The 15,118-nt window shown below is 42.7% G+C and overlaps 6 protein-coding genes across 6 annotated transcripts; 2 read left to right on the top strand and 4 right to left on the bottom strand.

Moving 5' to 3' along the window:
- Nucleotides 1–1,075: 1,075 nt before the first annotated feature.
- SS1G_13397 (hypothetical protein) lies at nt 1,076–2,823 on the top strand (the record flags this gene model as incomplete). The annotated part of the gene is made up of 2 exons (XM_001585463.1): nt 1,076–1,515; nt 1,569–2,823. 2 exons carry the CDS (start codon nt 1,076–1,078, stop codon nt 2,821–2,823), a joined length of 1,695 nt encoding a protein of 564 aa, XP_001585513.1.
- Nucleotides 2,824–3,731: 908 nt separating this feature from the next.
- On the top strand, nt 3,732–4,092 carry SS1G_13396 (predicted protein; the record flags this gene model as incomplete). The annotated part of the gene is made up of 3 exons (XM_001585462.1): nt 3,732–3,743; nt 3,774–3,878; nt 3,997–4,092. The coding sequence occupies 3 exons, from the start codon at nt 3,732–3,734 to the stop codon at nt 4,090–4,092; spliced, it is 213 nt and encodes a 70-aa protein (XP_001585512.1).
- A 365-nt stretch (nt 4,093–4,457) lies between these two features.
- SS1G_13395 (predicted protein) lies at nt 4,458–5,665 on the bottom strand (the record flags this gene model as incomplete). Its single annotated transcript, XM_001585461.1, has 4 exons — nt 4,458–4,486; nt 4,526–4,546; nt 4,883–5,143; nt 5,443–5,665. 4 exons carry the CDS (start codon nt 5,663–5,665, stop codon nt 4,458–4,460), a joined length of 534 nt encoding a protein of 177 aa, XP_001585511.1.
- Nucleotides 5,666–6,585: 920 nt separating this feature from the next.
- Nucleotides 6,586–7,172, bottom strand: SS1G_13394 (predicted protein; the record flags this gene model as incomplete). The annotated part of the gene is made up of 2 exons (XM_001585460.1): nt 6,586–6,775; nt 6,805–7,172. 2 exons carry the CDS (start codon nt 7,170–7,172, stop codon nt 6,586–6,588), a joined length of 558 nt encoding a protein of 185 aa, XP_001585510.1.
- Nucleotides 7,173–8,406: 1,234 nt separating this feature from the next.
- On the bottom strand, nt 8,407–11,361 carry SS1G_13393 (predicted protein; the record flags this gene model as incomplete). Its single annotated transcript, XM_001585459.1, has 6 exons — nt 8,407–8,515; nt 8,581–8,820; nt 9,138–10,294; nt 10,886–10,924; nt 11,015–11,096; nt 11,294–11,361. The coding sequence occupies 6 exons, from the start codon at nt 11,359–11,361 to the stop codon at nt 8,407–8,409; spliced, it is 1,695 nt and encodes a 564-aa protein (XP_001585509.1).
- An 840-nt stretch (nt 11,362–12,201) lies between these two features.
- Nucleotides 12,202–14,022, bottom strand: SS1G_13392 (hypothetical protein; the record flags this gene model as incomplete). Its single annotated transcript, XM_001585458.1, has 1 exon — nt 12,202–14,022. The coding sequence occupies one exon, from the start codon at nt 14,020–14,022 to the stop codon at nt 12,202–12,204; it is 1,821 nt and encodes a 606-aa protein (XP_001585508.1).
- Nucleotides 14,023–15,118: the final 1,096 nt, after the last annotated feature.

The raw sequence follows: 15,118 nt of genomic DNA, 5'->3' as shown, positions 1-15,118 counted from the left end.
ACCTGGGTGTGCTCACTTTGTTCATAACCCTTTATTACTTCTTACTGACAGTCAAGGTTTGATTTGATTTATCCGCTACATATTAGATGGAATCATTTCAAAGCACGTTAAACATACAAGAATAAATCTTCTTAATTTTAAAGGGGTGGGACATCTGAGCTGCAAGGACGGAGCTAGGCTCTGATTACCTGATGTTCTTTTATGATGTGGCCTGAGAAGCCTGTCTTGTACATGTTGATTGAGGTTGACTTCCTTTGAAAAATGTGCTTATAAACACGTACAGGGTTAGTCAAGGTACAACCTTAAGATACTATTCCCTAAATCGCATTGTTGAGCAGTGCCTTTTCTGCGGAGGATCATTAATCCTTCGTCGCCTCAACTAAATGCAATAGGTTGTTGTTAGGAGGTAATGTAGAATGGAGGAACTCATTTGGCATCTTATTGTCTGCAAGTACCTGCATCCCATGCCTTTGAGTCAAACATATACTCGAAAGATTCCTCAAATTTGTATTAATACTACTCCTGAACAAGCTTGTAATCAAATTCTCGGTCCCGTAACCATATCCCCATATATTGCTTGATATTTGTGGCTGGGCAAATCCCAAAAGTCCGAGTTAAGGATCCTGAAGCCCGATACTCGGACTCGCAATGCCGCTTTTCGGAGAAAGTTTCTCATTTTGCCCAATAGCAGTTGGATTTGGCCTTCTCTTCAATATTTGTACTGCATGATTACGCTAGCAAGCGCAAAATTCTGTTTGAATTTCATATCACCGCTCCTTTTGTCAAGCATGTAAAATCAGTGATGCCTATCATAGATCCAAAAGGATGCATTTAAACGAAAATGACCAACAGGATAAAGGGGGCGATTGTGAAAAGCTTGATTTGGATCTACAACTAACACGGGCAAGTGCCGATTATCCGGTAGAGTTTTTGCCCTGTAGTTTTTGGATAGCGGATCTGGATGAATCTTTAGTATCTCTTACATCGTTTTTCGTTTTCTTATATTTGAGATGTATTTCTCGTCCATGAACGACAAACAATATCACTTTGAGAATATTATCTTTTATTGGCTACCATGGCAGGAACGGATAGCCACGAATTAGTCCGCATAGAGACAAATATTCTGGCCAAAGGAAAACTTATAGTGGTCTTTTGTGGTTTAGCATTTGCTCTTCTTATCACTTATATAGATCAAAACTCCATTGGTATAGCATTACCAACAATCGGAGCAGATCTCAATGCGGCCACCACAATTTCTTGGGCAGGTACTTCAAGTTTGATTGCCAACACAGTATTCCAAGTTCTTTACGGAAGAATATCAGATATCTTGGGAAGAAAAGTGGTATTCCTCACTGCCGCGGGATTGTTGGCGCTAGGAGATTTGCTTTGTGGGTTCGCTCAAACAGGTCCCCAACTTTATGTTTTTAGGGGTATTTCCGGAGTGGGGTCTGGTGGGATTATGGCCTTGAGTATGATGATTGTATCAGATGTTGTTACTTTGGAGAATCGTGGAAAGTGAGTATATTCCGGCTATCAGGATTTCAATGATTACAGCTAATGACTTTTAGATATCAAGGGATTTTGGGATCCTGTGTCGGTTTGGGCAATACTATAGGACCATTCTTGGCGGCCGCCTTCGTCCAACATTCGACATGGCGAGGTCTTTTCTGGTGTATATGCCCGCTCGCTGTTCTATCCGCTATCATGGTAGCATGGACACTCCCTCCAAGTAAAGTGCATGGCTCTACAGCAACCAAAATTCGAGTCATCGATTATCCAGGAATTGTCCTCGTGACCGCAACCATTTTGCTCATTTTAATACCCGTTTCGTGTGGTGGCACCTACTTCGAATGGTCTAGTCCCATGGTAGTTTCCATGCTCACAGTGGGTGGCATATGCTTAGTTGCTTTTATCATCGTGGAATGGAAATTCGCCGTTATGCCAATGTTACCTTTGAACCTTTTCAAAAACCCCGCCGTCTTCGCCATCCTCACACAAAACTTTCTCTTCGGCATCGTTTATTACTCTCACCTCTACTACCTCCCAGTATACTACCAAAATGCTCGCCAGTACTCACCTCTCATGTCCGCCGCCCTCACCATCCCATTTGTCGCCACCCAATCCAGCTTCAGTATTGTATCCGGACAATACATCTCTAGGACGAAACGCTATGGCGAAGTTATCTGGATGGGATTCATTCTTTGGACCCTAGGATCAGGTCTCATTCTTCTATTTTCTCGGACGATACCAAAATGGAAAATCGTCTTAATCCTCTTGACCGAGGGTGCAGGAGTAGGTTTCGTCTTCCAACCTACTCTCACAGCAGCGCAAGCCCACTGCACCAAACGTGATCGCGCAGTCGTTATCTCCACCCGAAATTTTCTGCGCTCACTAGGTGGTGCATTCGGTCTCGCGATTTCCTCGGCTATTTTTTCAAATTCGGTCAAGTCCCATCTAACCAGATTGGCAACTCCCTTACCCGAAGGATTTAAGGAAACAATCCTTGCATCGATACTAAGTATTCCAAACTTATCAATCTTAACAGCGGAACAAAAAAACGAAGTCTTAGATGCATATATGGCGGCGAGTAGAAGTGTATTTTTACTTTGGGTACCGATTATTGGGGTTTGTTTGTGTCTTTGCCTTTTGATTAAGGATAAGGGACTGCAGAGACCGGATGAGAAACCCGTGGTTAGGGAAGAGGAACGTGGAGTGGAAAGTGGTGGAAGTGTGACGGAAAATGAGCTCGTGGTCGAGGAGAGGGGTATAGGGAGAGATTTAGAGAGTGGACGAGGGGAGAATGCCGTGGAAGCAAAACTTTAGGAAGTAGGGTCCTATGATGCTCGTATTCTTACGTTTCGACTGAATGAAGGAGTTGTATACCCGAAAGTGTTGTACACTAGCGAAGCAGTGATTATAGATAGACATGATAACAGACTAATGAAATCACCATTTGATGATAAAAGTACCGACATTTGTAATTACCTGGTGCTTCTTATTATTCTTAGTAACGAGTTCAGTGTAATCTCAATGGCGAAGATGTAGTAAGATGGAATCAGAGGCTGAATATGCATATGAATTTACGCTGTCTTGCTTTTACGATAAAATGGTTTCTAGATCGCAAGACCTAAGAGGCTCTTACTCGCAGGATTTTTAAAGTTTTAAATAATTTCGACTTTGAGTGTTTGGTTTTTGTGGTGATTGGGACCTTGAGGATATTGAACAGAAGTTAAATAGGCAGGAATTTGTGTTTTTCGTGTAGCCTGCGCTTTGCTTCTAGATAAATTATAACACCTTCGAAGTACGTAAACCTATGCTGCATTTCATTAGGAGTTGAATCACTCTAGATACACTGCCTGCTTCTACTGCAATTGATTTAATTTGAGACTTCACTGGGTGACCAAGATTGATGTGGAATTCGGGTCAGCAAATGCAATGCATGCGAGACATTTGGCGGACAGCAGAGATGGTAAACTGGCAAGTGGGAGTCAAACCTTTCGATGGGCAGAATGCTATAAGTAAATTGCAGAGATGACCTGTCGTGTCTCTAAATTAGACGTCAATATTGCGAACAAAACTGAGAAGGCTCCAGAGACACTTATATCAATGTTTGCATTAAGCCCATTATTTCTGGGCAATACGGCAAGGAAGATTCGAAGCTAGCAAACTTCGCCAATGAGTGGGCCTTCTAATGAAGAGAATAACTTGTGATTGTTGCGTTTGATCCTGCAATGTGTCCAAAGGTAAGGAAGGAGCTACTCCTCTTTACACAGTCACCGAAGACTTCCAGCTGTGTTTCAAAAGGCACGGAAGTCCATGATCTACCGCAAAAGTTTGTCTATGTATTAGCTCAACCTCTCATCATACTGCGTGTTGCAGTAAGTGATTTAAGGCCATTTTTTGCGGAGGAGTTATATCGTGCCTGAAGTCGGGGACCGTTAGGTAAATCTTTGGCTCATACAATAACCTTAGAACTGCTAAACTATAAATTTTTAGCCCTATCAGCCACAATTTTACTCAAATTTGGACAAAGCATCATTCTCGGATCATGCGTGGGCTCTGTCTATTGTTACAGATATCATTATTTCCTGAAATTAAAAAAAAAACTAGCTTTGAAAGACTCCCATACTTGAATTTTTAACAATGCACTCAAATAAATGCAGACAAGAAGCATAAAAATCAACACTGGCTACACGGAATCACATGGCTCAAGGAAATAGGAAAATATACTTTTATTGGAAAAAGGTTAGAAATCATGTAGATGCTTACTAAGAAAATAACAAGGTATTCAAAAATTGCAAGACTACTGCGTTGACAGGATGACTTAAGAAAGTCTAGGAAAAAAGTTTTTTTTTGAGTTTTTTGTGTTTCAGTCTCTTTCGGAAAAAGCAAGAACGGATTCTAGCATGTCTACAAAGGAAAACGCAAACTGAGCTACATGAGTACTAGCCTCTCTTTTAGCATCTGTCATACAACGCCACCTCTTCTAGAGAGATTTTAGCATGTACTTTTGGCGTAAACTCACCACAATTCATGCCCACAATGTCTACGATGTCGTTTTAGTAGCTCTCTAGGCGGTGCTTGGAGGGTCGATCAATGAACGCCGTCAAGTATCTTCTAGCTTAATCATCGCTGGCTGAATCATCGCTGTCTGTATATTCGAGCCATAAATCATCGCTTGAATCATCGCTGTCTAAATGACGGTTGAGCTCAGGGCCAATGATTTTGGGGCGCCAATCTCAACCAAAATACGGAATTGGGTAGTACTTGCGTCTCTTTAGACACACCGGACACAATAAATAGTCAGTCTCTCCTTCGCATCTCTTGACCCATTTTTTAACTATACGTCCATGATGGAAGAGGTGAAGCCCACAAAACATACGTACTACTTCAACACGATTCTCCGGAGAATCGAGAGCCTCTTTACAAATTGAACAGATTTCCCCACTTGGGATTTTCTCAGGTTTGACATGATAGAATAGGTCATTAGTAAGACATGTCACGTACTCGGGATCAAAAAGGGACTCTTTCTTTCCGTAACCCCTTGCTCTTACCGAGAAAAGGTAGCGGTTTTGATCAGCGTCATAAAAATCTAGCATCTTCTTTGCTCTTGTCATCTTCCACGACAAATGATCCCATGTCTCTGTATTCATCATCTGGCCGAGTTCTTGTTGTTCAAATGATTTACTATTGCCTTTGCTACATCATAATACTTTACCTGCATTTTGTATTGCCTCTGGGAAAGGATGACTTGGTCAGCAATAAAACTTTTCCAATATGCTCTTCTTGATTGAATATCAGCAGGAGGAATGACCTTGTATCCTCCAATTTCATGATCAGATATCCAAGTATTCGGGGGCAAGAGTTGTGATAGGACAGAAGAGCTACTGTCTGTATTTGTGAATTTGCCACTCTCAACAGCTTGGCAATACATGCACTTACTGTCTGCAATATCAGCAACAGCCCAGCGAGATGATTCGTCATAATGATGATCGAAATGGAGCTGAAGTCCCTTCTCTAATTTTGATGAATCAGGATATGGATCGAATTCCGGAAGTCGATCGTGTTGATCTTTAGTACAAAAATATTGATGTTCTATGACAGTTGTTACATGTCCACACACATCTGAGAAGGTCTCCTTGAAAATGCAACACTCTGCATTCATCTTTTTGTAACACATAATTCTTGATTTTTTCTTCTTATTAACTGCGATTGCTGTCTTAGTTGAAGAGTTTATCAGTGTTTGGTGTGGTTATGAAGGCCTTTGCCTAATCCTTTTATAATTGACACTGTGTGAAAGTGCGGAGATGAACTTCTAGATCGATTTCGGTGTGTACATGCTATCTCAATTTCAAGTTCTCATTTGTGGTTCAATTCGGCTGCTATGAGTATATTCAATACGAACAAAGTAGGATCCTACATTGCAATAGCATCAAAACCTCAGAAATGGCGAAAAACTTGGTTGCCGATCTCGATGCACAAGCAGGACTCGAGGTCGGACACTGGGAATTATCACGACGTGTCACCGCATTCTGGTCTCCAACTCTCCATTAGGCACAATTAGAGGGATAGAATTTTGGAAATGAACTAATATTTCCTATTTCATTTGCGTCTGTAGTTGGAGTTAATTGTGGTGGAGTGCAAGATGCAAGAGGATTTGGATTGTTTTTGATATTGTGTTGGTGGTCGAAGTTGAGTACATCACATTAGAACAAATGGAAACTTTTGACGTAGCTCAGAAGCAATGATAGTAATAAGGGATGATATAGAGTCATATATTGCGTGTAGCCTAGGAAATAAGGACTGATGTATGACTCTGTGACAGTGAATCACTATTTAGATATCGGAGTAATTGTTGACTCGCTTTAAAGTTTCAGTCAGAACATATATGGTGCTTCACAAAGCACTATCGCGAACTCAACATAGCTAATGGATACCGGATACCTGGATGTACCGAAGGTGAATGCATACAATTTACTTTCTCACCGAGAAGATTTAAATCACGGCGAGGGTAGTTAAACACCAACGATTAGATTCTTCTAAATACATGTACAATGTTTGTCCAAGTCCCAAGGCATAGCTAGTCTAGATCCTCCATGGATGGTCTACAGTTCCCGTCAATGAGCTCGAGTAAGCCCAGTAACAACACGGTATCTCGATCTGATAAAAATGGTTGTCGGGACCGTCGATTCCTATAGCGCCCAAGAAAGTGTCGCCGATATCTTCCGCCAAATACACTGGATATTTCTTGCCCTGCCACTTAAGCAATGGAAAGCTACAAGGACTAGTGTACCAACCACTAACATAATGATGGATTGTGGTGAATCCAAACGGGTGAAGTTTGACACAACCCAAACACGGCCTTTAACCTCCACAAGACCAGCGTTGCTACCGAACAGACCCTTTGTCCTGTTGAACACAAAATGGTCTGACCCATATGAGACACAATTCCAGTCTGTGATTGTGGTGGTTGCTGACTCGGGATCCCTGAGGATTTGAACGGAATAAAAGCACGTATTCTCTTTTAGTTGATCGCAAGTCATACCGGGCTTAAGAACTTTGGAAGAGTCTTCATAGCACTGGGGTTTTCCGAAGGTCAAAGGAGAAGTGATGGGAACAGCGACGGCTACTCGAAACATGGCGACGGAAACAATGAGAAGGCGGAAACGCATGTTAGCGAGATTGTGAGTCCCTGTGAATGTAAGCAGATGTCTAATAATCCAGGGAAAAGCACTTACAAGAACTTGGTTTTATTGGAAATACTACTTCTTTTCGTGAATGCTTTGTTGTAAGATAATGATAAATCTGTCTGAAATTCTAATCATGATGGATGCTTAATGTTTTCTCAATGAAGACCTTGTTGTATGACTTAGTGACGGTGAGTTACATATTGATACAATTGACTCATCGATGCAGAGCATAATCTTTGAAGCAGAATAAAATAGGAATATGAATAGAAAGATGAGGCATCATACAAGACTGGCAGATAATAAAACATATAGCAAGAATCATAAAATATCAAGAAGTAGTTGAACATTGAGATCTGAAGTGCTCAGGATTTATTCGCAAACTATAAATATGTCCAATAGGGGAGCAGCAAGGTCACCTGTCTTCCTGGGCAAACTGAAGACGGAAGTAAGAGTTCTGGAAACTACTCACCGTACACTAAGCGAAACCAACACCAAAATTGATGATTTTTCACTGTTTTTGGTCTTGATTGTATATATTAAATAATTAAACAACTCGATAATTTTTTTTATATTTATAAAGATATTTCAAATATTAAACATTTATTAGATTATACCGGTATAAAGAATCAAATTATTATTATTTGAATTCGTTCTGGGGAAAAATATCCATATCACACGTTGTAGATATAGAAAGCATCAAATGGAGAGGTTATTAAAATTGTTATTGATAGAAGAGATGAAGACGATTTGAAGGGTCTTGAATACTGTGAGTGAAAGTATATTAATTTCTGAGCTATGATAGTTTTACTAAATATATATCAACAAGATCTGCATTCTTATATCTCTCCTCCTTAATACACATCAGCAATTTCGAGCAAATTCCATCCCCGACCAAAATCACCCCAAAAATCCGATATATGAACAGTTGAATTTGCGCATTCAGAACATTTCCATGAAAAGTATTATCTCAGAATGCTCCGTGGTTTGAATTGATATGTATTACTAAGAAATCTCGCGTTGGAAACCTTCCATTGTATTTGGAATAGAACTATGGCAGCCAGCTGGACTTTTGTGGTTTCTTGGTGACCAACTCATGAACATTGGAGAGATGATCAACCAACTCATATCGGTACTCGGATTTCACATTTGCATTAATGCAGATATCTATGGGGCAGTAGAAGGATAATGTTTCGTGTTCCGGAGTGTGTATGGTTTTCTACACGACCTTTCCCCTGCCTGCATCGATAGGTTCAACCGTGTAATTGAAATACGAAGACTGTCGGCCAATCCTTCTGTTTTGGATAGCCGGAAGATGTAATTTATTACTGCTTCTTAACCATTAGCATGAAATTCACCAATGCATAGGCAATTAAACAGGAATTGGACTCACGGAATTCCACTACCATTCCTTCCGAAACCATCGTCCTCCGAGTCAGGTACCATCAAATCAACATGAGATCTTTTACGATTTTGTGTAATATCATCAACATCATCCGAATCCGTGATTGTGATATTGTTCCGAAGTTTTAATTTTCGAAATGGAACGGTCTCCTTATCATCTTCCAAGTCGGTACCTTCAAAATCATTAATCTCCAATGGTACTTCACCAAGCTTACCTTTATTTTGATGCCTTGAAAGTTTCTCCAACGGTGAAGAGCAGACAAAGAGCTTTAACCCTCATATTTTCTGCGAGTCTTTCGCGCATCCACAATTGGCTTTCGGGTCCGGCGAGTCCTCCCATGGCCACGCCCATTTATCTGATCAATATCTTCACTTGGCTCAAATGGAAGCGATATATCTTCTGAAGATTGCGGCCGAGTTATGAAAGGGGAAATTAGGCCAATAAGCAAAGTATATCCATTGTTCTCAGAAGAAATCTGTATGAAGAGGTCATCCTCATCGTTTTCCGAAAAAATTGCATACGGCGCAGCGGTAATTTATACGGACTCATCCTGACTGATTTGTTGGAAACTGGCGTAAGGCGGAGCATGTAAATTGTTCGTAGCTGGAATTTGCCGTGAGTCATACGGATCGTTTGTCGGGAAACTTGACCAGTACTCCGCCAGCAGTTGATTGTTTGGGTTTTCTCCATCTTCGTCGTCGTAACTATTCCCATCTGTCCCCGCTGCATCTGTCTCCGCTAGTACACTTGTGGCTTTCAGCTCGTCCCTCAACCTCTCCGAGATTTCTTTGGCATCGTCCTGTAGATTTCTTAACCGCCGTCGGCTTTTTTTGAAATCCTCATAGCTTGATATAAGTAAGGAGCTAGAGATAGGATATTGATGATAGTTGAGTTGGCCTTGAGATTCAGATGAATAGTGCGCAAAAGTGTTGAGAATAGTACCGTCGATAGTGAAAGTCGAAACGAATGCATGACCGGTAGGATCAGGACTGTCGAGGAATGAAAGTGCTTTGTTCCTGCCATAAACCATACAAGCACCATCGTGTGCTGCCTGGGCTTGTACTAAGATCATATCCTTCCCTGGCCCTTTCCATTCTCCAGCCAGATGTGGCAAGGTAATAGCGTTGGTGCCCGAAGTAGGCACAGCAGCCCCACCAAGCTGTTGACGAACTAGGAAAGGGTCGAACTCTGGCATTTCTAATCCCTCAACCATATCAGGCCGTGGAGCCGATATTCCGGTATTGAAACCGACATTCTTTGGAAACGCAGTGAATGCTTGATTGTATACTTTGCCGTATCTCAAGTTGTCCGCTCCATAATCCTTGAGTAACGAAGACGTCTGTAGCAGCACGGTTTGTTCATTGGGAGCTGTCCGGATCTTATGGGCAAATATCTCATATTCAGACTCGCTTGGGGATACGGTGTCTCTAGTTCGATTGATTCGAACTTTCGATTTCTCGAGGTTAGTATGGGGTTTCGAGTTTTCGGAATTGAGGATACCGTTGTTGAAAGCAGCGTCCTGAAAGCCAGTGTCTGTCGTAGAAATGGATTTTTTTTGATCGCCTTGACCTGGTCTCGGAATTTGAGGTTTTTGACTCTGGTTGATGGTATTGTGGACCCAGATTGTCGTCGGTAGTTGTGGTTTGTCCAGTAAACTTTTCTCCGGCAGACTTTCTTCGTTGTCCCACTGTGTTTTCCAATGCTTTCAAGTTTCTCTCAGTCAGACGAGCGCGTTTGAGGGGTCTTTCGATACTGGTCTCGATGGATGTGTCAACTCCTCGCTTCCGAGTCCGATGATTATGTTTTTGTGATGAACACAGATATTCTGGTGTATAATTTATGGGTTAACACACTGCTCGCCGAAAACAATAACCACAGCTAACCTTCAACCAGTGCACTTGAAGCTAGCGGTGATGCGTCGGCAGGATCTGAAGTTTGCACGCGGGGATATGAGATCGCTCCAAGAGGTTTTTGAAATTCGTAGTAAGATCCTAGGACTTGAGGAATAGACACAGAGCGCTGCCATGATTCTATCCGCGAGCTTTGTCTCCGCAAAATTGTCCAAGATCAATGTCTTCGTGACTATCGAATAGGGAAGAAGTCATTTCTATTTAAGAAGGGTTGATGGGGATCTGGTAACGGTCGCTGGCGGGCCCGAAATTTACGAATTCTATGCAGATAATTGATTCATGAGTGGTGGGAAAAGAGTCGGGTGAGGCGGGCAACCAGGCAATTCCGAAAGAGGCGTGTCACAAACTTCAAAAACGGAATCGGAATCTATTTTGAATAATACACGGAGCATTTCCAAAAAGAAATACGGCGTGAGGATTGACTAATTAAAGATAAAATGTAAACAAATGATTTACTGATCGAGAATCAGTAAATGTATTATTTTTAAGATTGTAATTTGTTCAGATTATACAACGACAATCAGCTCATCACTTTGTTGATTCACAAGTGTTGTGGAAACATGTTTTCCGGCAGGAGCAGGTAGATTGCTCCCCCTAGGAGGGTCATCGGTGAGGTCAATAATCTCAGAAATCCCGCTTCACGGAACATTCATCCCCATTGCATGATTAGTCCAGATAATAAAACATAACAAAAAGTAATGTAAACTAACTTACTGCGTTCAGCTGGAATAGTGGTTGGTGTATGTAGAAGTTTCACTGTCGTATTCGAAATCGTATCTTACATATCTTACAAATAACTTATTGCTGCTATTACTGTGAGGTTTGCTTGGTGTTGAGGTTTCTTGGATTCTGGTTCCATTCTGAGATACGCCGCGTTCTGAAATTGTTTGGGTTGTCGTTTCAATTCCAGGTGGGATATAGGTATTCCGATATGGATTGATTTGTGATCCGTTCAGATGTTTGGGGAAGTACTGGGAGGCATAGGATAGATATAGAATTGAAAGGCATTCAGATTATTGTAGAATCATGACTAAAGAGGAAAGAATCTACGAAAGCGAAGAGCTTCGAATAAGCCGAAGCTCTTGCTAGTCCTAATTGGGACTAGCTCACCCTGCTCGCAACTACCATTGAACCATTACTTCAACAACACTTTTGCCACCACGCAACGACCATCGAATCAGTAAATAACTGATTCACTGCTTCCGTAGGGACACGATACATACGTCTCTATGATTGGACTATCACTCATTTCACTATGATCTTCGTTCATCCATCAATGCTTTGATTTAGAACTCTGATATCAATTCCCGAGAAAAAGCTAACAATCTCAGGGCACGACTGGTATCCATCATACTACTACACTCTTACAGCTTGACTGACACTTCTATCCACCCTTCCTAATATCCGTTCAGATCAATTCTCGCCCCGGGCGTGAAAATTGTGCCATCAGCGTCGGCTTCCAACTTTGCCAGTAAGACTCGAGTAAACCTAACTGGCTCTGTTCCTCCCCATAAGAATCAATTGCTTTTGGGGTATTGATGAAAATAACCTCCGCTCTGCTAGGCGTTCCGTATTCGTCCATGACAAATAACATCCAGTATCCAGGAATGAGAATACCAGAACTGGTGGGAAGACGCGCCGTATAGCCATTTCTATGCAATCCAGATCTACTCAATGGGAGGGGTACGCGGCGGCTGGTTCAAGTGTTGGACTGGTGTGGGTTGGCACTACCGATGCGAATCAAGGACGCAGAATGAATCGGGACACTTGCTTTGAGCTCAAACACATCGCCTACGTTCAATTCAGATGGGACAGTTGATCTGATTTCGGGACGATCACGAAGTTTTCCCTCTTCGGTCAAGAGATAAGGTGGCGTAAAGATCTGACCGTCATAGTGATTAGCTGAGCAGTCACCGCATAGCCCACCACCCGCGTTTAGAACCCTGCCATCTGCCAACAAGATCGATAATGTGTGGTAAACTCGAATGACGTTGTTGCTCAGTAGCTCAGTGAAAGTGTTGGTCTTCGGATCATACAGCTCGGGGACGAATTGTACATTTTCCTCGTTGAAAGCAACCCCAAAGGTCTGGCCACCGGCAATGAAAACAGTCCCATCGGGCAGGACGACGGAACTGTGAAAAACACGTTTTGAATGCATTTTACCGCCGATCCCGGCAGGTTTTACATCCACATGTTCTCTAGGTTCCCCGAGAGTAATTACATGCGCATTACTGGTGGCAAAAGACGCGTCATAGTCAGGAGAGCCCCCAATGGTAAGAATCTTGCCTTCTGTAGCATCAAACATTACAGCGTTTCCGGACATGGAATCCGCATCATTCAGGCGAGGTCCAGCTCCCTGGACACTACCATTTTCATCTGTAAAGTACCAATTCATAGCTCGGCTAGGGCCTGCTTGGAAAACACTCCCATTCTTCCATCCGAACAACCAACCATGATTGTCAGCTCTCCACGGACCTTCCATATCTTCGGTCAACATTTGTTCGACCGTGGCACCGGGAAGCATAGACCAGGTTTTCTTGTTAGGGTCGTAAACTTCTCCATCTTTGGGAAGTCTTGCGGTTCCATGCCAAGAGCCACCAATGACGAAAACACGTCCATCAGAGAGGGTCGTTGATGATTGGTATCCACGACGTAATGACATTGCGGGGCCCTTTGTCCATTGATCAGTGGAAGCGTCGTACAAACTAGTCACGGAAGCATCATTTCCGCCAGTAACGACCATCACCCCGGTACCATCAATGGAAATTCCCGGACAAAACATATCATGCCCAGTGTCGGTAACAATGCGCTCCGATACTTCAGATGTCGATGGGTCCCAACGTGCCATGGCCGTTTTACCCCCGGGTGTTGATTTGAACCGATCCGAAGCCCACGATGACCACAGTACAATCTTTCCAGAAGCCTCTTGAGCACCAGCAACTGGAACAACTGGAAAATCAATAGTCGGACCCCAGACACCGAGTTTGGGATCTTGGGGAATGGTGTACAGTGTCGCATAGATATTGATCTCTGAGATACCGATCCAAGACGGACCACCAACCCCAGTACTAACATTGAGCTTCACGTATCGAGCGGATGTGGGTTCAAAAGCGGATAGTCGCTGTCTATTTGTGTTGGGCCACATTCCATATGCGACACTCTTCCAATCCTTCTTGTCGTTGCTGGTGTATATTTCGTGTTGAGTGATGAGACCTTTACTTTCACTATCAATCGGAGGTAAGATAACAAGCCCATTGACAGCATGAGGTTTATTAAGGTCTACTATAATGCTGTGACTCTCGGAGCCCAATTGACTACGCCAAGACGATGTGCTGGTTCCATCAATCGCATTCTGACATGGGAAGCTAGTCTCAGCGCTGCTGCATTCTAGCTTCCATTCTTGGCGTGGGATTCGAATGCCTTGATAGGGAGGTGATTCATCGATAAATGTCGGCTCCCATGAGGGTTTGTCTACTGGCCCATAGCCGGAAATGCGCTGCGAGTTTGCCGCCTCTGTCATGAAGTTGCGAACGGCATTCACGCCTCCAAAAGAGACTCCAAGAAGCAGCCTCGTCAATTGCGACTTCATCCTGAGGAATAGAACAATGTTAAGAAAGATTGAATGATAATGCGACAATTGCGCTGCTGTTAAACGTGAAATGGCAGATAGGTATGTGTTTAAGTACCTGAATATTTTAAGCCTCGCTTAGGTCTGTTCCTCCTCGCTCAACAGATATTGAAAGTTAACGATTGATATTCTGAGGGATCTTCATATGCGTGTGAAAATGCGAAGCCCAATGTCCAATCGAACAGCAGAGTTCAGGTGTGAGTTTAGGATTACCAGATCTTAGGAGTGGATTCTTCGTATCCGGAAGAAAGGGGTAGATTTTACGGCACTGACAGAACTATGACGCAGTGTGGTGGGCTGTCTACATCTCTGACAATCAGATGTACCTATCATACAAGCTTCTTAGAGGCAACCCAAAGTTCTTACTTATCCACCTGAAAACGGGAGTATTTACCAAGATATCTTCAGCTTATCGATTTATAAACCATGGGGACTTATTGGATGGCGTCTGCAGCGGAACGTCGATCATAACAAGATCTTAGATCAGGACTACCCGCACGCAAGATCTATGGATCCCCGAAAGTGGGCCATATGTTTTCGGCTGCCACGTTCCCCACATCTCAGCTGAAGAGTGTGTCGCCTGTCTGACCAATCGAGAAGCAAAACGCGTGTAGCCGTGGGTTGAAAGTCCCACACCAGCACCAAGTTATAGGAACTTACCGCGATGGACCTCTACCATCATGAAGAACATTAAGATAACCCTAAAACGGTACTGCTTGCGAAGGCTCATTTTTGGCAACTTTACACCGACCTTTCCTATACCTGGTGATAATCCGTTTCGCACTGTCAGCAGTCTTAGTCTCTATATTCCTCGAGGCAAGTCATAGCGAATCTAAGTATCCATAAGACTCCAATTATGCTTTGCAGTGTATGGGAGCTAATAATTCACTATCATTGTGGATGGCTCGCTATGACACTACTATACTTTGACTTTGATAAGCAATGCTGATCTTTCAGCCGCAGTACCACTTATTAATGGCCAAGAATA

The sequence above is a fragment of the Sclerotinia sclerotiorum genome, genomic scaffold, assembly GCF_000146945.2.
Source record: "Sclerotinia sclerotiorum 1980 UF-70 scaffold_25 genomic scaffold, whole genome shotgun sequence".
Classification (NCBI taxonomy): domain Eukaryota; kingdom Fungi; phylum Ascomycota; class Leotiomycetes; order Helotiales; family Sclerotiniaceae; genus Sclerotinia; species Sclerotinia sclerotiorum.
Note: the sequence above shows the minus strand (reverse complement) of the source record. Positions and strands in the feature narration are given on the sequence as shown.